We start from the raw sequence: 23340 nt of genomic DNA, 5'->3' as shown, positions 1-23340 counted from the left end.
TCTGAAGACATGTGTTGGTTGGATTGGAGTAATCATGATTATGAGTTACCAATCATTAAAAAATTTTTGGCATGTAATGATACATCAATTTATGCAACAAGCACACATAAATGCCACTCCTTTATGTTTGGTGTGAACAAGGATGTTGTAATGGACAGTTAGCTAGCTAGTAGCGACTAATTTCTTTGTAGTAAACTTTACTTTTTCCTCTTGAATAATGTCCTTGTCTTTTACACTGTTTTTTTTTTTTTTTTTTTTTTATCGAACCTCATCATCGTACTTTGTACTCAGACCAAGGATTTATACCACAAAAATAATGAACATAAATTGCTTTTACAGTTGAAGAACAACTAAGGTAGAGGGTGAGTTCAGTTTATTGAGTTTTAACTCTTTTCCGCTTCCCCCATTGATGACAACTGCACATGCTTCCTTCCCTCTTGGCTTTCGTTTTTATTTTAATTTAATTTGAAGTCTTCTTTGTTTCACTTGCGTAACTGTTTGTTATATTTGGCCTCATTGGACTTTTAATGTAAGGTGATAGTGAGTAGATAAAGCCATATTCATTTCCTTATTTGGGTCTTCTATTGTGAAAAGGCTTGGTCTGATTTGAGGCTTTGGTGAGAGTGGATATGGAGGAAGAACGGTACGAGACTCTGAAGGAGCTTGGTTCGGGGAACTTTGGAGTGGCGAGGTTGGCCAAAGACAAGAAGACAGGGGAACTTGTTGCTATCAAATACATAGAAAGGGGAAAAAAGGTTCAGTATGCATGAAATTTTATGAAGCATTTGATGATTCAGTTTTTCCTTGAGAAATCTGAGTTTAACTCATCCAGATTTCTCTTCTGCTTTGCATTCTGAATTTGATTTGTGTGTCATTAGTGAAAACTCTATTCACCTCAATTTCCAGATACAATCTAGTGCCTTGACCCTTTGCTGATCTCATTGTGTTGGAAAGATATCTATCAATTTTGTTCATTACCTAAAGCTGATACGTGATGGATTTCATGTTTGTGATGATAAAAATCAAACTGTGTTCTTTATTATCAAGCTTAATTAGCTTAGATCCCCAGATGCAGCTCTATCGTTTGGAATATATTAAACATAATTAGCTCATGTCACCTGATCCTCCTTATCCTTAGATCAACCTCACATTTTTGTTTTCTAATTATTTTTTCCCAAATTCGTTCTCATCTTACATTCCTCTGAGTAACTTATGTTTGCCGTTTCAGATTGATGCAAATGTCCAAAGGGAGATAGTAAACCACCGATCTCTAAGGCATCCGAATATTATTAGGTTCAAAGAGGTAAAAGTTTGTTTCTGTACTCAAGCTGTTCCTTGAGTAGGATTTTTTTGAAGTTATGTGATAGTTGTATGCGTTTTTTTCTCTTACAGCTATCATACAAACACTGCTTCTGCTTCAGACTTGATTTAAGAATATAGACAAAACAAAACTGTGCAGTTCATTGATGTTATTGGCTCATAAAGAAATGTAGGTGTAACTCATAATAGGGTGTGTAGCTGCATCCTGCTATCTTGCTTGTGACATTTTTTGTTAGTGGGAAAAGTACACACCATTTGGGTTCCATGCATTTTCATGTTGTGATGAGTGTGTCAGTTCTTTTGTGTGAGCTAAGATTAAACAGATACGATGTGTTCTATTAAGAGCTCATTCTGGAATTCAAATTATTTTCAACAGGTATTTCTGACCCATACTCATTTAGCAATTGTCCTGGAGTATGCTGCTGGAGGTGAACTCTTCGAGAGGATATGCAATGCTGGTCGATTGAGTGAAGATGAGGTTGATCACTTGGTTGTGTGTGTGTAATATCCTCTATGAGTATAAATTATCAAGTGATGGTTTTGATGAATTCCCTTTATCGCAGGCAAGATTTTTCTTCCAGCAACTAGTATCTGGAGTTAGCTATTGTCATTCCATGGTATCTAGGCATTCACAAAATTTTGTTGTTGTTCATTTTAAGACCCGTGCAATATCATCTTATGTATCCTATCCTACTGCAGCAAATATGTCATAGAGATCTGAAATTGGAAAACACTCTACTTGATGAAAATCCAGCTCCTAGACTTAAAATATGTGACTTTGGTTTCTCCAAGGTTAGCTCCTAGACTTAAAATTTGTGATTTTGTTTTTAGTAGTAACGTCTCACCAAAGTGAACCTTTATGGATCAGTTCTTTCATATATCTGTTTGTTGACTTCCCTAATGAATTTAATATTGGAATGTAGTCTGCTTTGCTGCACTCTCAGCCTAAGTCAACAGTTGGAACTCCTGCATACATTGCTCCAGAAGTTTTGTCACGAAAGGAATATGATGGAAAGGTATTGTGTACATAGTTTTGCAGAGTGAAACTCACAGTATCACATAAAGTAAACAGTTCATGACATTGTCAAAAACATGCTCAATTTCGCTTACAAATTGGCAATTATGTAGATTGCAGATGTTTGGTCGTGTGGTGTGACTCTTTATGTGATGTTAGTTGGAGCATACCCATTTGAAGATCCAGAAGATCCTAAGAATTTCAGAAAGAGTATTGGGGTGAACTCTTACTTAACTTAAAAGAGATCCTTTATGATTAATACCTTTGATCTATAGCAGCAAGTTTAAACTCTGATTCTCTCGTTGGCAGAGAATTATGAGTGTTCAATACGCCATACCCGACTATGTACGTGTTTCCAAGGAGTGCAGACATCTTATCTCTTGTATTTTTGTTGCCAATCCTGCAAAGGTAAGTATTAGTGAAAACCATTCCTTTCTGGTGTTTAACACATTCATTTAGATGCAATTTGCATTGAAATTTATTGAAAACCAAATAATTTTATTGGTTTCAATTTGTATGTAATGAGATTCACCTTAAATTTTAACTTGGTAGGGAAGAGTTTGTCTTAAGTTTCTAACACTTTACTGTGCACCTAACTAAATTGATACTTTACTTTGTAGTTGTCATGATTAAATGTTATGAATATGTTGTTGATATAAAACATTTAAACATTTTGTTTATGACTAATCTATTCATGTGTATTTGTTTTGATCCTTGTTAAAAGAGGATCACGATGTCGGAGATAAAACAACACCTTTGGTTTAGGAAGAACTTGGCAAGGGAGATAATTGAGGGTGAAAGAAGGGGTTACGAGGAAACACAAAAGGAACAACCAAGCCAAAGTGTGGAAGAAGTAATGAAAATCATAGATGAAGCAAGGACAAAAATCCACACTAGTGAGCAAACTTCCACAGGATCCTCAAATGTTGTGCATGGTGATGAGGCTAATGAGGAACTCAATGACCACTTTACCAAATATGTAGCCCTTCAGTAATTTAAATTTATGGTTCAGCAGATTCTATATATTTTTGTTTACCAAATTTACTATGCCTTCTTCATGAGGTTGGGTTTGTAACAATTTGCACCACTTCCAATGGAAGTTTTTTTTATAAAACACCAATATGAAAAACAAGTTTTGTGTATTTACCATTGTTATTTTTTTCACTAATATGATTAAATGTTTATTTAATTATCTTATAAATTAATTATTACTTTATATATTTAAATAATTAGTGATTTTATTAAATTAAATAAAATTTAACCGTGTAATATCCCTAGTTTTACCACATATAAAAACTATAATATGTATCAAATTAAATATTTACATATATGCATTTCTTTCTCACATTATTTCAAAATATATCCCTATTTGCATAAAATTAAAACAACATTCAAAATAAAACATCATCTCCTCACTAAGGAGTGAAGTTCTATCACCTGAAACATCATCGGTTCTCGTGTAAATATAAAATCATCATATATAAAGAAAACATACAACACAATAGAAATTTTAATTTTTTTAGTAAAGTTTTAAATAAAACAAATTTCATTCACAAACGTATCAATCATTATATGATTCACAAATAGTTAAGTGTTTATAAATTTATTTCATATTCCACACCATTCATACTAGAAATTCATTCACACCAATACATAGCACTTGACTTTACTTTTGGAAGACTCGTGTATTGAAATTAACACTCAGAGACCAACATATGTCATATTACCCACTGTGAATCCACACGCATAATCATCTCAATATCAAATCACCTCATATGATAGGGTAAATCTATGAGATATGCATTGATCAGTTCTTTCAAATGTCATACTCCGTCATATGAACCTCTTTCAACTGTCATTACCTAATACTCTTTATCTATATGATTCCAAGATATCAGTAAAGTAAGGATCATATATTCATAAAAAATCATTTCATTGGTATAATAGCCTTCCATCTAGTATGTTCTTAAAATTTTTATGAATAGGTATAGTCTATGTATCATTTTTGTTAGAATATGAGTTTTGGTCTAGTCCCCCATATTTTTGTGTTTTCTTTCTTTTTTATTTTTTTAATAATATTTTTTCATGTGATGACAAATGATTGTTGTTGCTTGAGGTGTCAGCCTAGCTGAGATGTCAAGTTGCATATTGATGCATAACATGAAAACTTTTATAAAAAAATCTAACTATATTACTATGATTCTAAATTAACATTGACTAATCTTGAAGCTTTAAACGTCACATGCAACATACCAACCAGACAACCTAAAGATTAAAATCTGACTCAAAGGAAATATAAGAAAAATTGAACTTATTCAAACTGAATTTTTGATCAAACAGTCTTGTAGTAATCATTGTTAGAAGTCCAATGGTAGACTCTAATTGTTAATCTAATGACAATGAATTCAAAAAGTTAGAGAAAAGGTAAAGAAAGCAATAAAGGAAACTTATATAGTGATAATGATCGTTTTAAAATGAAGCCTGAATAACTACATTTTTTATTTTAATAATAAAATATTAATGTCATTTAAAATATACCACTTATACTTAATAATTATTTTCTAAATCCTTATAAACAACCTAACCTATTATCTTTAATATATCCTTATAGTTAGATAATCATCCTAAAATACAATTTCTTATTTCTAATATATTGCTTAATAGCAACAATTTTATATGATAAAATATATTACATAAATTAACTAAAAGATAAAACTCAAAAAATTATATAATAGTATTCAACTTCATTTTAATTTGGACATCAAGTTATCCCGAGCATAAACATTCAATTTCATAGAATGTCTAATGTAAACATACTTAACATAACATAATTCAAGGATTACCTTATATTCTTATTAATTACAACGAGCTCGATTAACAAATCAACTTACTAACATTACAAGAAAATCATAAAAAAGAAATCAATATTTAGATACTAAAATAATTAGTTGCAATAGTAACTAAATCAGAGACCATTTTAGAAACTAAAAAAAAAAATTGGTTTCTAAATTAGTTTCTATTATTGTTAGATAGTTTTTAAATTGGTATCTAATTAGCAACTAAGGTTTTAACTACCAATTATTTAGATTCTAAATTTGGTAGCAAAAACCTTAGTTGCTAATTAGATACCAATTTAGAAACCATTTAAGCATAATAGAAACTAATTTAGAAATCAAAAATTTATTTAGTTCCTAAAATGATCTCTAATTTAGTCATTATAACAACTAATTATTTTTAATCTCTAAAATTGATTTTTATTTCATGATTTACATGTAATTTTATGTTTGTAATATCAAACTTTATTTTTTAATAATATTCAAACCTAGTTTATCAACACATTATCAAAGTCAGATGTTTCACATTCATACTGAGCTATTCACAAAATTTTGATTCCAAAACTTAACTTTTATGTCTATTTTATACCTTATAAACAATTTGGATATTGAATTCAACTATTCATACAAAGTTCAAATCTTAAGTTTTATCATCAAATTTTATTTTGAATTGATTTTGATGATTGAGATTTGTAAGTTTTTCATCATACTTTATTCTATTTAGATTTATTTATTTTTATTAAAGAGACTTACTCACTAAGTGACATAATTTAAGACAACTTTTAAGAAACAAAACACAATCATTTAAGATAACTTTTAAGAAACAAAACACAATCATTTAAAGGATCTTATCATTTTGGAATAAATGGTTAGTCATATATGACATTATTTCAAGAATTGTAATACAAAACTCTACTATAAACATAAACATTTGTTTTACTAAGCTTGAACATACACTAAGCTGAAAAAATATAAAAAATAGTGAAGTTGTTCAAAACTCTTTTATTCTACTTAAATATCAATTTAAATAGTTATCACAATCCATCTTCTTGATTTATATTATATTAAGACTTTGCATTTTAGGAACTTGTATACCTATTTGCATTCGAGATATTTTAATAAAATTTAATACACAGACTCTAATCTCCAATTTATTACTTCATTATAACAATTTGATATGACCTAATACGATAAGAAATATCTTGACACGTGGGTTATTTATTTAATAACATGCAAATATATAAAATATATAATTTTATTGAAGAGGAATGTTAGAAGAGGAAAAAAGTTACATTATATGCAAGCAACGACTTTTTATTAATCTCTTAAAATGATAGATTTTAGATATTTTATAATATTTAATACAATAAATACTTTCTTAATAACAAATTTTATAATTTTTTTAACATATATCTCTATTAACATTATCACATTTAAAAAAAGTGGATAAAAATACAATCTACTAAATTGATCACACAATATTATCTCTTTAACATCTTCATTATTGGAGAGGACAATTGAAAATTCAATTATATTTATAATGTTTTAATAAACTTTTTTATAATATTGGATATACTGTTAATACGAGATAAATCTTAACTTTGTTAAGTGGCAATCTTGAAAACGAAGTTAAAATATATTAAAATTGGTTTGATTTATCTTAAATAATAATAAAATAGACACTTTAAATGAGTCTTTTTCCAAAAATAAGTAAAATCAAATATGCACGAAACAATTTTAACCCAACATTATACAATGGATTGACTTTTTACTTTCAACTAATATTTGCAATGAACCAAATGACTTGATTCATTTTTCTGTATTTTTTATTTTTCATTATTTATTAAATTGAACATATGAACAATATAATATTATCTCTTTAATAAAAAAAATGTTCAATGGTTGAATTTACTCTTCTTAACAGATCAGCTACTAATTAATAAAAGGATGTGTTGTATAAAGAATTGAGAGCTTTAAAAGAAAAACAAAAAATAATTATTTACCAAACATGTTAGGCTACTGTTGAAATAATCACAAAATATTAATGGTTCATTATTATTTGAATTATATTATTCATTTTTTTGCAATTTAATTATATTATAATATAACTTAAATTTCTAATAATGGAGCTCAATTATTTCACCACTTTCTATTTTTCTTTAACGTTTGGTGTCAGTATCTAATCGAAAACAGAAACAAAAGAACACGTTCTTGTAACATTGTGAAAGACTCATTTGGGACCAAAAAATGGACAAAATGCAAACGATCTGAACTCTGAACTCTGAACACAGAGCACCCAATTCAGAACTCTTTTTCACCAATTCTTCCATTCTATGCTTTTGAATCGCCACGACATGACATGATCGTTCTCTCTTCCATTTCATTTGCACTGTCACTGTTGTTTCCCACTTTCATTTCAAGGTCAACGGTCTTTGTCTTTATATTTTCCTGACTCAATTTTTTACAAGTTTATCCTTTTCCTGCTAAACTCTCCAATGGGTCGGAGGAACGATGAACTAAACTCTGTTCTCTCTCACCGTTTGATACTCCTCCTTGTGTGTCTCGCCTCGGGCGGTTTGGTCTACGGGCTTCTCTCTGCGGTGCTCGCAATCGGCAGAAGCAGAGTTTCAGACTATGGGAGGTTTGTTGGAGAGGGCATGGCGGTGGAGAATGAGGGAGGGTGCTGTAGGGGGATTGAAAATTTGGAGCTTTGGGGTGCAGCCGTGAAGTGGGGTTCTGAGTTTAAGTTCAACAATTCTGAAGGATGCTGCAACGCGTGCAAATCAATGTGTTCGGGGAAAGATGGGCCTTGTCTCTGTGATACTTGGGTCTTTTGTGGGAATCGTAAGGCCTGTGGATCCAAGTTCGGCGAGGTAAGTTAATTAGTGTGAGATTAGATAAAAAAAAACAGTAAAGAATGTGTTTTTTCTGGTAATATGATGTACAAATTCGTTTGCAGAAGTTATTGTGTATTAACTTTTCTAGAAAATGTTTTTTTTTTTTTATCTTAGATATAAGTTAATTTTTAGTTATGAAGAAATTTATTTACTATTTACTTATCCTAAAATTACTTATGGAGAATCTTAGTTAGATAGATTACGTTTGCTAATTTTTGAAACTGCCTTAAATGAAGATCTCCCATTTGGGTTGATCTTTTCGGATTCATTCTTTCTATTCAGAGTTGACTTGGAACTTTGGGTTCTATTTGGGCAAACTTCTTTATTAAGCATTCGCAGGAGAAGAAAATAATAAGTAAAATGCATTGAACTTTTCTATAAGTTTAAATGTCCTTGTCACCTAGAGTGCATAGCTTTCATAAGAGTTAGGAGTGCATAGCTTTCATAAGAGTTAGGAGTGCATAGCTTTCATAAGCATAAAAAAAGGAGGACTTCTAATAAAATTATTATTCTCTTAATCAAAATTTTGACATGGAACTTGGAAGTTATAGCGTAATAGCATTCGATTTTGTTGGTTCAGTGTTGGTTGAAGAAACAGAAGGACAGCTTGGCACCTGAACGGCAAGACGGAGTGCCTCCAGGGGAAGTGGTTGGATGGACTTCTGGTCTTATCTTTGGGAAAGGAGAGGTAAGAGAGAAGTTTGGTTTTTCCATTTTGATCTTCATTAAAATGTTGCTCGTCAGTTTAGCTGAAAATTTAATTTGATGAACATTGTGTTGGAGAAGTGTTTGCCTTGAACTAGTGTGTGATAATATTCTTGTTCTGATGGCTTAGAAATTCATCCTGAACCTGAAACAAAATTGTCTAGTGCTTTTTTTCAATGTGCTAATTTTCTCCAAAATGCTTGTTTTTCTGTTGTTTGTAGTAAGTTTTTTTCCCCATTCTTTTCTACTTCAACAATTTAGTCGATTCTGTACTGTGATGTGTACTATATGGATCTGATTGAAGCAGTTAGGGAAGGATGACTCAGAGACAGGTTCAGGAAATGGGCATAGATATGGTAGTACATTGGAAACTAGGAATGGGGGGTTTCACTAGGAATGAGGAGATACAGTAGTAGCCACCTGCATGTGGCTCTCATGAGCTATTACTATTTATGTTAGTGTACTTTGACTTGGCACACACTCACCTTTTGTAGAAATGTCTAAGCATCAAGCTGGGGGGGTTGTGATTTAATTTTATTGTGAATTCATGATAGCACCCAATGAAAACATAATATGGTTTTAAATATAAAATTCTATGATTAGGAAATAAGTTATTTTGCACAATCACATGAGGGAGACAAATCATGAGATACATAACCTGAAACCCAAGTTTGACAGAGAGAGTATATAAGTAAAGCATCAACTTAAATGACAAGTAATACGAGATGGAGGGAGTATATAAGTAGAACACTGACTTAAATTATAAATAAAATGAGATAGAGATAGTATATAAGTAGAGCACCAAGACAGAAGAGTATATAAGTGGAGAGAACTAACTTTTGCAACTGTTATGTGATTAGTTGGATCATTGGTTAATTATCTATGCAGTAAAATTATGTCTTCTCATGGCGTTGGTAGTTATATCTCTCCCACCTCTTTCATGATGTGTCTTGTAGTTGGAACTTTATCTACTTCTGAGGGGTTATCTTATTTACCCGTGTTCTTTCTAATTCATCTATTTTCAGGGTATTATTGGACTGGAAACTGAACATGGAACTCTTCATATTAAAGTAAGTGCTCCTTCTCTCAAGACCTCTAAAATACAAATGCTTTGATGTTGCAGTTGCACTATTGACATGTTTGTGTAAAGTTAGGTATTTGTATATTATATATAGAAACACATGGGTACACTTGAAGAAAAAAGAGTTCTAGTGGCAAATGGAAGCACCTGTATCTTGTGCTTGGTCATGGTGCTAACTGCGTCTGTGTACTTTCTATGTTTATTTGTTTGATGTCCTTGGGAACCACTAAATAATTGTATGTCTGTAATTTAAATAGCAGATCATTAAAATATTATTTGAATACAAAATCTTCATGAGAAATATGCTCTAAGGGTATATATCGATGTTGTAATTTTGTTGGTTATTGTAATTCTTTATGTGGCTTTTGCGGGCCTGTGCCTGGACTCCAATTTCCTGTGTTGTTTTAACAAATATGATAGATCAGTTGAACCTTTGCTGGTTAATTATGGAGAAGCTCACAATTTTAATTGATGATAAACAAGATGGAGTATTCCTAGTAAAGTAGGAACATTGTCTGTCTTTGCTGATATAAATACAGAGTTCATTGACTATGAAAAAGGATGCTCGTGTTTCTCAACATTCTGTCAATTCTTGATGTTAATTCTGCTTACTGCAACTTATTCTTCTGTTAATGCCTCATGTATCTGGACTGGATCTTGTTTCTGCTTACTCTAAGAACTGTTGCATTGTATTTCGAAATTGCCTAGTCACGAGTGAGGAATATGTTTAACTCTGGAGATTCTCTATTCACTGCAGCTTTTACCTGACTGCGCACCACACTCTGTTGCCTACATTCTGGAGTTGTTGTCTTTGAACCATTGTGCTGGCTGCCAATTTTACCGTGCAGAGGGTCGAGGTCAATCATGGGATTCAGAAGGAAACCATATAGAAAATGTAAGACTGATTTTCTATCTGATGGATGATTGGATGAACACACGCTTATACTTCTATTTCACTATGCAGTTATCTGCAAATTATGTTATGAATTTCTGCATTAAAATCTCATTCTCAAGCATTCACAATTTTTAGTTTCTTAAATTTGTTTTTTTTAGTTTCTACAAATAACAAATTGTGTCTTTTGATCCCCTCGCCACTTTCTAGAATCTTAAAACCACATTCATTACGTGAGAAACCCTCCATTAAAAGCTAGACTACCCATAATGGAGAATAAGCAACTTGGCAGCCACAGAGAAACTCATACTTCTTGAAGTGAAGCTTTGATATCCCATCATATGCGAGTTCCTATTGCTCATGTTTCATTTACAATTTTTAAGGACTAAATTAAAATACATGACATTTTCAAAGGCCAAAACTATATGTAACCTTTTCAATTCATATTGAAAGACTTGTTTTTTATTTTTTTTTCCAAACAAAAATATGAGGTTAGGAAAGATTGTCGTGCCAAGATGAGGCCATTCACTTATTATTCCCAAAGGAAAAAAAATAATTTCTTTTGCATATTCTGAGCAGCGTTCTAAGTTCAAGTAATAATGTTTAAGGTTGGATTGCAGTAACAATAAATGGTTATGGTCCTCATTTGCAGGCTGGTTTTGGACCCCCTTATGCATTAATTCAAGGGACACTAGAAGCACAAGGCACAGCTTTCAATAAACCTCCCGTGGAAGATTGTCCAACCCTTAGAAGGGGTTCTGTTGCTTGGATTGGTTCTGGTCCTGAATTCTTCATTAGCCTTGGAGACCATTCAGAGTGGAAACATGAATACACTGTATTTGGTTCTGTTCTTCCAGAAGACATGCATATTGCTGAGAAAATCTCTAAACTCCCCACAATACCTGATGTGTGGAACAATGTCAACGTGACGGTTTTGGAAAAACCTGTTCCCCTGTTGGTCCGCAGAATCCGCAAAAGTCACGTAGATGAAATTTGAAACAAGCTGTGCATCCATGTAGATGGCAATTCTTTTTTGTTCCAAAACTTCTTTACTTTTGTTTTGTCTAAACTTTTTCTTCACGTTATCTTATCATTGTTACTACTGTTTTGGATCATTGTTCGCTGTAATTTCAGCTGATGAAATTTTACTTGAGAAAGGCTATTAAAGAGGGAATACAAAGCTTTTATGTTGCTGGAAGAAATCTTAGGAAGAACAATACATTTTTGTAACTATGTTAAATGATAATTGCACACATACTTTTTCACATTTTAATTTTTTCGACTGTTATTCATATTGCAGCTGCATGGCAGGGACTAAGATAATTTACTAAGATAATTTGAGATGTGATTACATGTATCTTACATACTAGTAGGAAACCAATTGAACTATAACAAAGTGACCATGCTCATAAAGAGATAATCCTTAACCATAAATTTTAGATAAAATATATGTGGTAGTGAGAACTGAGAAGAATTGATTTTAATATTATACCAAAACTATGCTAACCCAATTACATTTAGAGTACTTGTCCAAAATGATACTCTTAATAATGATCATAGTAGCCACGAGCAACCACACTGATCATATGCCCCCCAAAAATCAGCATAGAGCTAGAGAGAAGCCCGTAAATTGTTGATTAAGCTTATAAAGAATCCACGAAGTCCTCTTTTTCACGAAGCCCGTATCCATGTCCTATGATAGTACAATCTTCTTCACCTTGTTCAAGAAAAGTAGCTAAAGTAACACAAAGCTGGAGCTGCTATCAGAATCAGATTCGTCTTGTGGCGATTTAGGTGCCAAGGTGAGCCATGGCATGGATTCACCTGCCTTATTAAGGGTTGCCTTGTGATTGCTTGTTTGATATGGTGCTCTGGCAGCAATTCTGCAAAACATTAATGATATATAAATCAACTGATCGAAAACTTCGTAGTTTTGTTCATTTAAAAAAAGAGGTAAAATCTATTTTTCGCCCCAAGATTTGATCAAAATTTGCAGTAGTTATAAATCACCATTAAAAAGATCGATATCCCTGTTTTAAAATGTAAAAAGTATAACCAATTTCAAACAAAATTGAAGGCTATATTTTGTTGATGCATTAATTTCTGTGACTCAGCCCCACTTACCTATCTTTTCTTTTCTCCAAGAACCGATGAAGTGAAGCTTTTCTAGCCAAAGGTAGATCTGAATAAAAAGAAGCACAAAGCAAAGGATCAGAAACACATGAACCGACACAAAAATCACCCATCTCTGAAAAAAATAGAGATTAAAAAAAAAAGTTACCACATATAACAGATTTAGATGGTGCTTGAGGGTGCTCCTGAACCGAATTGTTTGTAGTGGTAGGGATGATATTCATAAGAAAAGGAAACGGTCTACTGGAAGTAGCAGAAATTGCAGCAGGGTATGAGTAAGCATAGCCGTTCTGGTTTTGAGACATTCCTGTGTTGGCAAAAGACATGATGATATCCTTGGCTTTCTCAGCTTGCATATCGTCAAAGACAACAACTTGGCCATCATAAAAGATTGTCATCTGCGAACCTCTGAGCTCCTTGGTCACACCACTGCACACATGATGGAAAATCATACATTAATCACTTAATTAAAAGCAGCCATAGAGTCATGAATTGAAGAGGCAAAAGAATGGTACCTGGAATTTCCCATGTTGGGAACCTTTTCTGCGTGGAGATGAGAAGGGTAAGCAACCTGTTCAGAGAGAAACTTGGAAGTGCAAAGGTTCCATGGATCCATGTTGAGATGCTGGTATTAAATCTTCTCTGACCAAAGGATGGGTCTGAGAGGGTGAAGCTGGAGTAGTGGATGTGATGAGATTGAACCTTATCTTCATTCTATTATTTATAAAGGGTTGGTGGAATTTAGGCACGAGGAATACATGTGTGTAATTTTAGGTTTATTTTTGTGGTTTAACTTTTGAAGGACAGCTGCATGCATCTGAGCCAAGAGGGACAGGTCATTTGTTGTTGTCAGGTCAACTTGCGTCGTACGTAGTTGGTTCTTCATTATTTGATGTATGTTTCCTTTGAAAATTCCACAACGTGTTTTTTGCTTCCCTTGGAAACACCAAATCGTAATGCTGCTGTTTTTCACGTGCTTTTTATCTCCTCCCACGTTGCTTAACCACTTAACCTAACCAAATAATATCTTATAAATTAGGTCAAACGTCAACATTAAAAACTTTGCAAAGAAATTTTTTTTATACACAAATTAGTTTTAAAAACCACACCAAATGTTTAATTACATACACCTATATAATCCTTTCTAGTTATTGCAAATATATAATATACTACATGCTCATCCATTCGTGATCCAGCAGCAATTTAGTGAAGGAAGAGACTTTCTTTGCTCATATAATAAATAGTTATGAAATTTTCAGCTTTTATCTTAAAAATCATAATTTGCGGCTAATACTTATTCATATTTTGGATCTTATGATCAATTAATCTTTTTCTCTCTTTCTAATCCCAAAATTAAACACATTTCTTTTCACTCCACATATACTCTTTAAATTTCTTCTCCCAGAATGCAACCTCAGAAATTTTTTCTCTTTCTGCACCCAATCAATTTTGACTCGCATCCAACAAAAAATTAAAAACTCCATTTTTTTCACATATTTATTTACGGATTTCAATATCCGGAAGTCATTTTTATACATTCTGAATTTCGAAATTTGGAAGGTCATTTTCATATTTCATTTAAGATTCTGGATGGTTATATTCGGAAGTGAATAACGAGTTCCAGATTTTCATATTTGGAATTATGTGTTATAGATGGTGCTGAGGATTGAGATTCAGAACTCATTTATGCTTGCTTACGGATCTTGACATCTAGAAGGTCATTTATGCTGTACAAATAAGCTTTCGGATGGTGAAATTCGGAAATGACATATTAGTTATGGATTTGTATATCAGAAACTTTGTAATTTGACTTACGGATATGAATATCCGGAAGACAAAAATTTAAAATCATTAAGGACAAAATGGACATTTTATGTGAGTTTGTTGGGTGCAGATCATAAATGATCTGGTGCAGGGAGAATCAACCGAAATAGAAGGCAGTTTCTTCCTGCACCCCCACATTTTTCTTCCTGCATCTCCATAATGTTATGTAAAGACCAAACTGTCCCTATTATTTTTTAAAAACCCTAAAATGCACTTGAACTGTATTTCTTTTTTGCATTATGGATTATGGAATCCGGAAATTTTTTGGATTGACACTTCCAGTAAAATTTTGGATCCACTAATCTGTAATTCAAAATATGCATTTCACATTAAAAAATTTAACAATCCGTAACAGAAATATGCATTCTGGATTAAGAAATTCATAATTAAAAAAAAAAATTCCAGATCCACCAATCCATAATAGAATTAGGATTTCAGATTCAACAATCCGAAAATCAATAATTTATGCAAAATTTGCTTCCAAAACACCCCCTCATCCAGAAAAAAAATGATTCAGTTCCAGATTGATGAATCCGTAGCTCACTCTCAGATCCCTATTTCCAGTAAACACGGTGTCCTTTTTCAAATAAAAGATCAAGGCTAGTTTCGGGATTTAGAAAATTCTGGGGGTACAGGAAGAAAAACATAGGGGTGCAGGAAGAAGAAGCCGAAATAGAATGATGACAGGCCTAAAATAAATTACTTCCTGCACCCCGATTAATTTATTTGAGGGGTGCAGGAATCAATTTAGCTTAATTAATGGGCCAGGTCAGCCCAAATTAACATTCTCAGTGTCGTTACTTGTAGGCAGTTGATTGGTGAGAGAAGAGACAGTTGAGAGTTGAAGTTTCCTCGCGCGCAAAGCCTTTCCCTGCAATCGATGGTTCAATTTCACGAACACATAATCACGGAGCTTCTAGAAAATTCCAATGGCGGTCTCGTGGTTCTCTCATCAGGTCTCTCTCTCTCTAAACTCGTATCGTCTCTCCTTCTTCTACGCTCCTCATCTGAGGGAACGCTCCTTCTTCTCTCTCCTTCCTCCACTTCACTCAAATCCAACATCATCTTCCACCTCAAAACCCTAAACCCCCAATTCAACCAAATCCCTGCCGAAATCACAGCCGACCTCCCCGCGCACCACCGTCACGCGCTCTACACCTCCGGCAATGCATTCTTCATCACGCCGCGCATCCTAATCGTCGACCTCTTGACCAACAAGTTACCGACCTCCAAAATTGCCGGTATCCTCGTCCTCAACGCGCACTCGCTCTCCGAGACGTCCACCGAAGCGTTCATTGTTCGGATTTTCCGTTCGCTTAACCGCAGCGCGTATGTGCGCGCGTTCTCCGACAAGCCGCACGCGATGGTGTCGGGGTTCGCGAAGGCGGAGCGGACGATGAAGTGTCTGCACGTGCGGAAGCTTCACCTGTGGCCGCGGTTTCAGGTTTACGTGTCGCAGGAGCTGGAGAGGGACCCGCCAGAGGTGGTGGATATAAGGGTGCCGATGAGCAAGTACATGGTGGGGATTCAGAAGGCCATTATTGAGGTCATGGATGCTTGTTTGAAAGAGATGAGGAAGACGAACAAGGTCGACGTGGAGGATTTGACGGTCGAGAATGGGTTGTTTAAATCTTTTGATGAGATTGTGAGGCGACAGTTGGATCCAATTTGGCACACTTTAGGGAAGAAGACCAAGCAGCTTGTCTCAGACCTTAAGACTTTGAGGAAACTGTTGGATTATCTAGTCAGGTCTTACGTTAACTTTAATAAGCTATAATAAGAGTGTTATGATAAGAGTTTAATTTCTATGCATCGTCAGTATAATTTACACGTTCAGTTAATCAGAAATAATGGATGATATGATTTATAAACTAGTTTTTCTAAAATTCACGAAACTTCTTATACATGACAAATTATAACTGGATGACAGATTATAAATCAGTGCATAGACTAGTATTTGCATCTCATTTTGGGGTTGCTTAAATGTAAAAGGAAGTGAGAAATGGAAAGAATTAAAAAGAAAAGAAAAGGGGAGGGTGGCAGATGCAACAAGTGATGTGACGAGAAAGAAGAGAGTGATAGGAAGAAAATATGGTTGAAAGGAGATGCAAGAAAAAGTAGGTGTATGTTTATAGTTTTTCATATTAAGTTTGCTTTTCAAATGGTGAGTTGTGAGGATAAAATGTCTTGATATTTCGGTATATACATGTGAGATTTTAATTGCAAATTTTAATATCTTTATTGATTTTCTAGATTGGGTAGCCTAGGTAGTTTGTTGGATTTAGCTTTAAAATGTTCATCTAAAAATGTAGTGTTTTTATTGTAATAGGAACTGATTGTGTGACTTCCTCTTGACAGGTATGACGCTGTAACTTACTTGAAATATTTGGATACATTGAGAGTCTCAGAGAGTTTTCGGTCCGTTTGGATATTTGCAGAGGCAAGCTATAAGATATTTGATTATGCAAAGAAGCGTGTTTTCCATCTTGCGAGGTCAGATGGTACGAAATTTAATGAGTTGAGTAAGGGTGTAAAAAAAAAGAAGAGAAAAAGTAAGGTTGATGACAAAGTCATTGAAGAAGGTAAGATATTATCACCATGATTTGTTTGGCGTTCTTATTCTGGCATATATCTTGATCTATTGTGTTGATTAATTCTATATATTATTAATGTAAACAATAGAGGGAGAGAGTAAATGAGATATGCCATGCTACGTGTAGGCATGCCAGTTTTGTCAGGTTAATTTTATTTCGAATATGCTTGTGTAGCAGTTGATGGTACTTCATCCTCTACTTTGAATGCTGGCTTAGTTTTGGAGGAAGTCTTGGAAGAATCACCAAAGTGGAAGGTCTTACGTGTGAGTTAGTGAGTTCCAATTCTAGAAAGTCTTTGGGCCATGTTCAATTTATGAGATTTGATGTGAGACTGAAAACCATTAATTTGGCATTTGTTTCAATTCATATGTTTAAAGCCTATCTGTTGCTTCAACATATAGTGCCCTGAAGAGAGTTGAATTTGATCATGAATGTTGGATATTATAGACTGAGGCGTGATTTGCTTATACCTTTATAGGAGGTTCTGGAGGAAGTAGAAGAGGAAAGACAAAAGGAAGGTATGTTGAGGGAAGAATTATTCCCTGAAGGTGAAGACACCAACAATGGCATTGTACTAGTGGCATGTAAAGATGAAAGGTCATGCTTGCAACTTGAAGAATGCATCACCAGCAGTCCAAAAGAGGTCTTTGCTCCCCACTTGTCCTGTGATAGGTTATCTTATAAAGTATAATCTGAATGTCACTATGTGGACTTTGTTCTTCACATGGTGTTAGTAGTAATACAATTTATATGGTTGCTTGCTCATTAGATTCACTGCACACTACCAAACATAGCCAGAACCAGAACTAAGTTACTACACGATTTTCCACTGTGATGATACTCAACTTTGTGCTTCTTGTATTGACTTTAATATATAGCTAAGACCAATGAAGCAGCCACCCTTGTATATTTATCATTGGTGTGATTTCGTGTTGGTTTTGATGATTTTAGTTATTCTTGTAATAGATTGCAATTAGAAGTTACTTATCATGCATGCTACGTCTATGTTGTATGTAGCTTTAAACATTATTTTTGTAATTATGATAGGGGTTTGCTGGCTTAGATTTTCTTTTTTATTGCTTCAGTTGGTTGAAAGTGAACAAGATTTGAAGAAACTGACTTTTTGTATCCTCTTTATTGTTTGTTATTTTGAAGGTCATGCGTGAAGAATGGAAGAAGTACTTACTAAACAAAGTACAGCTGCGTGACATAGTGAATAAGAAAAAGAAGCCTAAGGATTTCAAACCCAAAGGTTTTGGAATTCTTGATGGAGTTACTCCCATAGCACCCGCTCAGAGTGCAGAAACCACCAGCATTAGTAAGCAGGAACATGATGCGCTTTTGGCAGCTGCCTCAAAACTAAGAAATGTTTCTGAAAATGACCATGTTAAGGATACCCCACAGCCTGATATTGGTGGACAGGGAAGCGGTAAAAGAAAGAGAAAAGTGGGGATTAGAAAGGTCCCAATTGTTCTTGATGGCCTGGGAGTTCAGAACAATGATAAAGAGGAATCAGTGGGTAATAAAATTGGAATGTCTGATTCAAAAAATGAAGTCAATGAAGATGAGATTAATCATGTCAGTGCCGGTAGATTTTCTGAAATCATGGAGGAAGGGACATCTGTGGAAAACATTGTTCTTCGGAAGCATACTAATCCTGATGTTGCAGAAAAAACTGGAAAGCCACTACCACCAGTGCACTTTTATGCCCTAGAAAGTGATCAGCCTATACTGGATATATTAAAGCCCTCAATAGTAATTGTTTACCATCCAGACATGGCCTTTGTTAGGGAAATCGAAGTCTACAAAGCTGAGAATTCCTCAAAAAGGTTGAAAGTGTATTTTCTTTTCTATGAAGATTCAACCGAGGCTCAGAAGTTTGAGGCAAGTATACGTAGAGAGAATGGAGCATTTGAATCTTTGATCAGGCAAAAATCTATGATGATGATTCCAGTTGACCAGGTTTGTTTGATCATTTTCATCCTTACCTCTTGTTTCTCTTTTATGCTGTTGGTTGCTTATTGTGTCCATTATTTTGCTGATTCCATTTTCCGTTTTATTCTTATTCTGGTGCATTTATTCTGCTGTTAATCAGAGTGAGCACTGTTTAGGATCGAATTATGCTTATGAATCAGATTTAAATACTCTTCAAAACTCAGTAACCAGAAAAGCAGGTGGGAGAAAGGAGGCTGATAAGGAAATGCAGGTTTGTGATAATTTTTTATGCATGCTAATCATATACCTGAGACGGAATTTATAATATGGGAATTTCAACATTTCAGGTTATTGTGGACATGCGGGAGTTCATGAGCAGCCTTCCAAATGTTCTTCATCAGAAGGGAATGCGCATCATTCCGGTGACCCTAGAAGTTGGTGACTATATCCTATCACCGTTTATTTGCGTGGAAAGAAAAAGTATTCAAGATCTCTTTATGAGCTTCACATCAGGTCGTCTATACCACCAGGTCGAGACAATGGTACGGTATTACAGAATACCTGTACTCTTGATTGAGTTTTCACAGGATAAGAGCTTTTCATTTCAGGTTTGTTTACCGCAATACTTGTACTACCTCTCTTATCTTCTCCCTCTCCTCCTCCCTGCAGTGGCATGTCTGAGAAACTACCCGTACTGTTAGTATTATTTAATCGCACTGGCATGTCTAGATGAGGATGGGAGTTTGTTTTGACTGGCATCGCATTTCTGAGAAGGATTGCCATTAATATTTCTGTCTAAACATGTATATTAATTCCTGGGCTTCACATTTAATACCGCGTGGCCGTGCTGTTAAAAAGTATTTTTTTCGGATTTGATTGAAGTGATTATTCAAATATAAAATATTTTTGTGAAATTGTGAATGGCATTAAACCTCTGATGGATGTCTTTTGCAGTCTGCTAGTGATATTGGTGATGATGTGACACCGAATAGCATTATATCAAAGTTGTCTCTGCTTGCTTTACATTTCCCCAGGCTACGGATAATCTGGTCTCGAAGTTTGCATGCTACTGCTGAAATATTTGCTTCACTGAAGGCAAATCAAGACGAGCCAGATGAAACAAAAGCAATCAGAGTGGGTGTTCCTTCAGAAGAAGGCATTGTGGAAAATGATGTGAGGTAGGTTGTTTTTTCATAGTTTAAACTTGAATAATTTGTGCTTCCAACGATGAAGTGAAAACAAGTGTTCTTAGGTAGTGGATCCCTCGGGGCTGTAACTGTACAAAACTTTAAAGAGTTGTTTTCTTCTATGGTTTTAAAGGCTTGCAGGCGCACCTCCAGTCTTCAAGTCTAAAATTTAAAATGATATGGATCTATGACATTGTTAATGGCAGATTCGTGGGCATGTTAACACATTTTGACTTCAATTAGAATTTCTCTTAACTACTAAGCACTGTCAGGGCTCAATCAAATTGTTCCTTTATTTGCCTATAAATATGCGCGGACTCTGTATTATTAATTTGAGAGCGAAAGAGCTCATATTCAGAGTCTTTGGTATCAAATTTTGTGTCATTATTAATGAGATTTTATGCAGTTATTAACTTGTTCCTCACAATATATGTTTTATTGCCGTCACAGAGCTGAAAATTACAATACATCGGCTGTGGAGTTTCTAAGACGACTTCCAGGTGTTACAGACTCAAACTACAGGGCCATAATGGATGGGTGTAAGAGCATGGCAGAACTTGCACTTCTTCCTGAGGAGAGGCTTGCGGAATTAATGGGTGGTCATAAAGCTGCTCGGACTCTTAGAGACTTTCTAGATGCCAAATACCCAACTTTGTTGTGAGGCTAATTAGAATCATTCATTTGTACCAAAAGTTACTCACAATTTATTCAAAGTAGTCCTCCATTATTCTACGAGGGCAACCCATAGTAGGCCATTCAGTTATTTAATATTTCCCTCCCGTGGTTAAGTCTGTTGTCATTTTTATGATAAAAAAAAATATCCCTTTTCTCGTGGCTGGCTCTTTCTGTTGTAATATTTCAATACTGTATTACTTCACACCGGGTGAGATCGTCCACTCATATTTTACTCGGAAGTATGTACATGACACTAATTTTACATTACCTTTTTAAGCATTCTATTTCAATTCTTTCTGATATCATTTGTTAAAGTGCGACACATTTTAAAAGAATTCCGGTAGAAATTTCAGCCTAACCTGGCCTAGATTAATATTTAGTCGCACTAAACCAGTCTAATCTCCAATCTTTCAATTTTTATTTTTTAAGTTATTTAAGAACAATATGTTAGATTTAAAGGATAAAATATTAAATGGGAGAGCGACAGTTGAGTGTTCATTAGCCACGGTGCATGACCAATTTGGCATCATAGGAGCTGATGTGTACATTGAGCATTGGCATATCCAAATTGTCTTACCCAGATACATTGGTGCCGCCGAAAAGATACAATGAAAGAACTGTTTCAGCACTCCTCACAATATTGCCCCCACCATTGGTCATTCCCATCCTTTTCGGATTTGATTCCCACTTAAGAAATCTATTGTTAATTTTTCCAAGAGCTTGTCTTATATCATAAATATCATCAAAATCAGGAAGAGGCATATGCAACATTTCTTTAGAAAATTGTTTGTCACACAAGCTACATATATACAGAACATTAATCCCATGCTTTTTTTAACTACAATTTTTGAACAAATTGAACTGATATGAGTGTTGTTTGGAGGACAGGAAAGGAAGAAGAGTTAAATTAAAATTAAATGGCACACGAACTAAGCTTTCGTAACTAGAGCACTTGAAGTTCTACCTTATTGGTTTGTGCGTTGGTTGAGGTTGAATTGACTTGATTAGCACCAATCTCAATCTCTTCTGCTTGGTAAGTGGAGTGAACACCATAGAGTAGATAGAAGAGGGTAATGAAGCATGCCCACATAGCAAACCTTTGGAAAGCAAGGAGATTTAGAGTGGTGATGAGGAAAAGATTGAGAAAGATGGAAAGGACAGGTGGCCAGGGCATGAATGGCACACACCAATGAGTATGAGGAAGTTGGGAATGGGTGTGAGGCACCTGGTGGTGGTAAAAAGCTGTGATAGTGATCATGAGCCCACCAAAGAGTGGAAGACCCCAGCGTAGCAGATTGAATTTCCACGAAAGGGAGAAGCCCAGAGCACTAAGTGAAAAGAGAAGGAGGAAAAGGAGAGTGTAGAAAGGAGGGGTATGGCTAGTGATTACGTATCGGCGGTATATGAGAGCATTGGCCACCAAGTAGAACACCACCAGTGTCCCCATGTTGATCAACTCGATTATAATGTCAAGATCAGTGAAAAGAGCAACACATGCTGTGCAAACTCCTACATCAACCAAAATATATAACTAAATAAATCAAGATCATGCCTTCCTTCATATTTCTTTTTTAACCATTCCTCTGCTTTTTATATAAACTACATTTTCTTCTACCGTTATCTCAAGTTTTTAATTCCCATATCAAACCAGTTCTCATCACTTTTTATCTTCATTTGCTTGAAAAATCAGGACGTGTAAACTGAACCACTAATTCCTTATATTAAAAGCAAGCTTACCCAAAAAGAGTGTGGCATTCAGTGGGGTGGCTGTAGAAGGATGAACTTTAGCCAACCAAGATGGCACCAGTCGGGCCCTTCCTATAACACAAAGGTATCTAGCTTGGCCTAACATGGCAACCAAGAGAGAAGCCACTATTCCCAAACTTGCACCTGCCCCAACAAGGTTGCTCTCCCACATCCCTCCAATCTTAGCAAAAGCAAATGCAAATGATGATTTATCTGATATCTGTTAAAGTGTAACACCAATAATCGCCTTATCACTTATCAAAAACCAACATTTATACTTGTATTTGTATATGTATTTGTATATGTATGTAATGTAACATTCATATACTGACCTTGTTATAAGGAGCCATCATGCACAAAGATAGAGACATAAGGCAATAGAGCACTGTGGTTATCAGAACTGAACCAACAATTCCAATAGGTAGACTCTTAGAAGGATCTTTGATTTCCTCTGCCAATGTTGAAGCCGAGTCATACCCTATGTAGCTGAAGTAGACTTTAG

General features: G+C 34.6%; 5 protein-coding genes across 6 annotated transcripts in view; 3 read left to right on the top strand and 2 right to left on the bottom strand.

Moving 5' to 3' along the window:
* The first annotated feature begins 242 nt into the window (after positions 1-242).
* Positions 243-3477, top strand: LOC137809951 (serine/threonine-protein kinase SRK2A-like). Its single transcript, XM_068611018.1, has 10 exons — positions 243-362; positions 595-755; positions 1229-1303; positions 1697-1798; positions 1884-1937; positions 2020-2112; positions 2244-2336; positions 2449-2553; positions 2645-2743; positions 3060-3477. Exons 2-10 carry the CDS (start codon positions 630-632, stop codon positions 3327-3329), a joined length of 1017 nt encoding a protein of 338 aa, XP_068467119.1. The 5' UTR covers positions 243-362; positions 595-629; the 3' UTR covers positions 3330-3477.
* Positions 3478-7302: 3825 nt separating this feature from the next.
* Positions 7303-12017, top strand: LOC137809952 (uncharacterized). Its single transcript, XM_068611019.1, has 5 exons — positions 7303-8042; positions 8647-8754; positions 9797-9841; positions 10610-10747; positions 11397-12017. The coding sequence occupies exons 1-5, from the start codon at positions 7665-7667 to the stop codon at positions 11739-11741; spliced, it is 1014 nt and encodes a 337-aa protein (XP_068467120.1). The 5' UTR covers positions 7303-7664; the 3' UTR covers positions 11742-12017.
* A 192-nt stretch (positions 12018-12209) lies between these two features.
* On the bottom strand, positions 12210-13649 carry LOC137809953 (protein TIFY 10b-like). The gene is made up of 4 exons (XM_068611020.1): positions 13393-13649; positions 13026-13306; positions 12869-12926; positions 12210-12627 (listed from the first exon to the last, which is right to left on the bottom strand). Exons 1-4 carry the CDS (start codon positions 13491-13493, stop codon positions 12480-12482), a joined length of 588 nt encoding a protein of 195 aa, XP_068467121.1. The 5' UTR covers positions 13494-13649; the 3' UTR covers positions 12210-12479.
* A 1862-nt stretch (positions 13650-15511) lies between these two features.
* LOC137809950 (DNA repair endonuclease UVH1) lies at positions 15512-21392 on the top strand. Of its 2 annotated transcripts, none has more exons than XM_068611017.1 (9): positions 15512-16450; positions 17060-17283; positions 17473-17558; positions 17774-17938; positions 18451-19257; positions 19391-19501; positions 19578-19838; positions 20185-20408; positions 20868-21392. In XM_068611017.1, the coding sequence occupies exons 1-9, from the start codon at positions 15582-15584 to the stop codon at positions 21076-21078; spliced, it is 2958 nt and encodes a 985-aa protein (XP_068467118.1). In that variant the 5' UTR covers positions 15512-15581; the 3' UTR covers positions 21079-21392. The 2 variants fall into 2 exon arrangements, with proteins under 2 accessions (XP_068467118.1, XP_068467117.1); XM_068611016.1 differs by having other exon boundaries at positions 17470-17558.
* Positions 21393-21865: 473 nt separating this feature from the next.
* Positions 21866-23340, bottom strand: part of LOC137809851 (cationic amino acid transporter 6, chloroplastic-like) — a 23185-nt gene continuing 21710 nt past the window's right edge. Inside the window, exons 5-7 of the mRNA XM_068610915.1 lie at positions 23171-23334; positions 22830-23058; positions 21866-22601 (exon numbers count right to left, since the gene is read on the bottom strand). Of these exons, the coding sequence (XP_068467016.1) occupies positions 22036-22601; positions 22830-23058; positions 23171-23334 (959 nt within the window). The 3' untranslated portion in view covers positions 21866-22035. The remainder of the gene's footprint in view (positions 22602-22829; positions 23059-23170; positions 23335-23340) is intronic.

This window comes from Phaseolus vulgaris, chromosome 2 (assembly GCF_000499845.2).
Source record: "Phaseolus vulgaris cultivar G19833 chromosome 2, P. vulgaris v2.0, whole genome shotgun sequence".
In the NCBI taxonomy this organism is placed as follows: Eukaryota; Viridiplantae; Streptophyta; class Magnoliopsida; order Fabales; family Fabaceae; genus Phaseolus; species Phaseolus vulgaris.
The sequence above is the reverse complement of the archived record's forward strand: the minus strand, read 5'-3'. Positions and strand labels throughout refer to the sequence as shown.

What these genes read in the sequence shown, in the direction of transcription:
- LOC137809950 (XM_068611016.1), top strand. Translation starts at nt 15,582, where the DNA reads ATGGTTCAATTTCACGAACACATAATCACGGAGCTTCTAGAAAATTCC. An exon ending in CTGTTGGATTATCTAGTCAG is followed by an intron (nt 16,451 to 17,059) that starts GTCTTACGTTAA and finishes TCCTCTTGACAG; the next exon opens with GTATGACGCTGTAACTTACT. An exon ending in ATAAGAGCTTTTCATTTCAG is followed by an intron (nt 19,839 to 20,184) that starts GTTTGTTTACCG and finishes TGTCTTTTGCAG; the next exon opens with TCTGCTAGTGATATTGGTGA.
- LOC137809952 (XM_068611019.1), top strand. Translation starts at nt 7,665, where the DNA reads ATGGGTCGGAGGAACGATGAACTAAACTCTGTTCTCTCTCACCGTTTG. An exon ending in GTGGATCCAAGTTCGGCGAG is followed by an intron (nt 8,043 to 8,646) that starts GTAAGTTAATTA and finishes TTGTTGGTTCAG; the next exon opens with TGTTGGTTGAAGAAACAGAA. An exon ending in TTATCTTTGGGAAAGGAGAG is followed by an intron (nt 8,755 to 9,796) that starts GTAAGAGAGAAG and finishes ATCTATTTTCAG; the next exon opens with GGTATTATTGGACTGGAAAC.
- LOC137809953 (XM_068611020.1), bottom strand. Translation starts at nt 13,493, where the DNA reads ATGGATCCATGGAACCTTTGCACTTCCAAGTTTCTCTCTGAACAGGTT. An exon ending in ATCTAAATCTGTTATATGTG is followed by an intron (nt 12,927 to 13,025) that starts GTAACTTTTTTT and finishes CTTTTTATTCAG; the next exon opens with ATCTACCTTTGGCTAGAAAA. An exon ending in TTGGAGAAAAGAAAAGATAG is followed by an intron (nt 12,628 to 12,868) that starts GTAAGTGGGGCT and finishes AATGTTTTGCAG; the next exon opens with AATTGCTGCCAGAGCACCAT.
- LOC137809951 (XM_068611018.1), top strand. Translation starts at nt 630, where the DNA reads ATGGAGGAAGAACGGTACGAGACTCTGAAGGAGCTTGGTTCGGGGAAC. An exon ending in ACATAGAAAGGGGAAAAAAG is followed by an intron (nt 756 to 1,228) that starts GTTCAGTATGCA and finishes TTGCCGTTTCAG; the next exon opens with ATTGATGCAAATGTCCAAAG. An exon ending in ATTTCAGAAAGAGTATTGGG is followed by an intron (nt 2,554 to 2,644) that starts GTGAACTCTTAC and finishes TCTCGTTGGCAG; the next exon opens with AGAATTATGAGTGTTCAATA.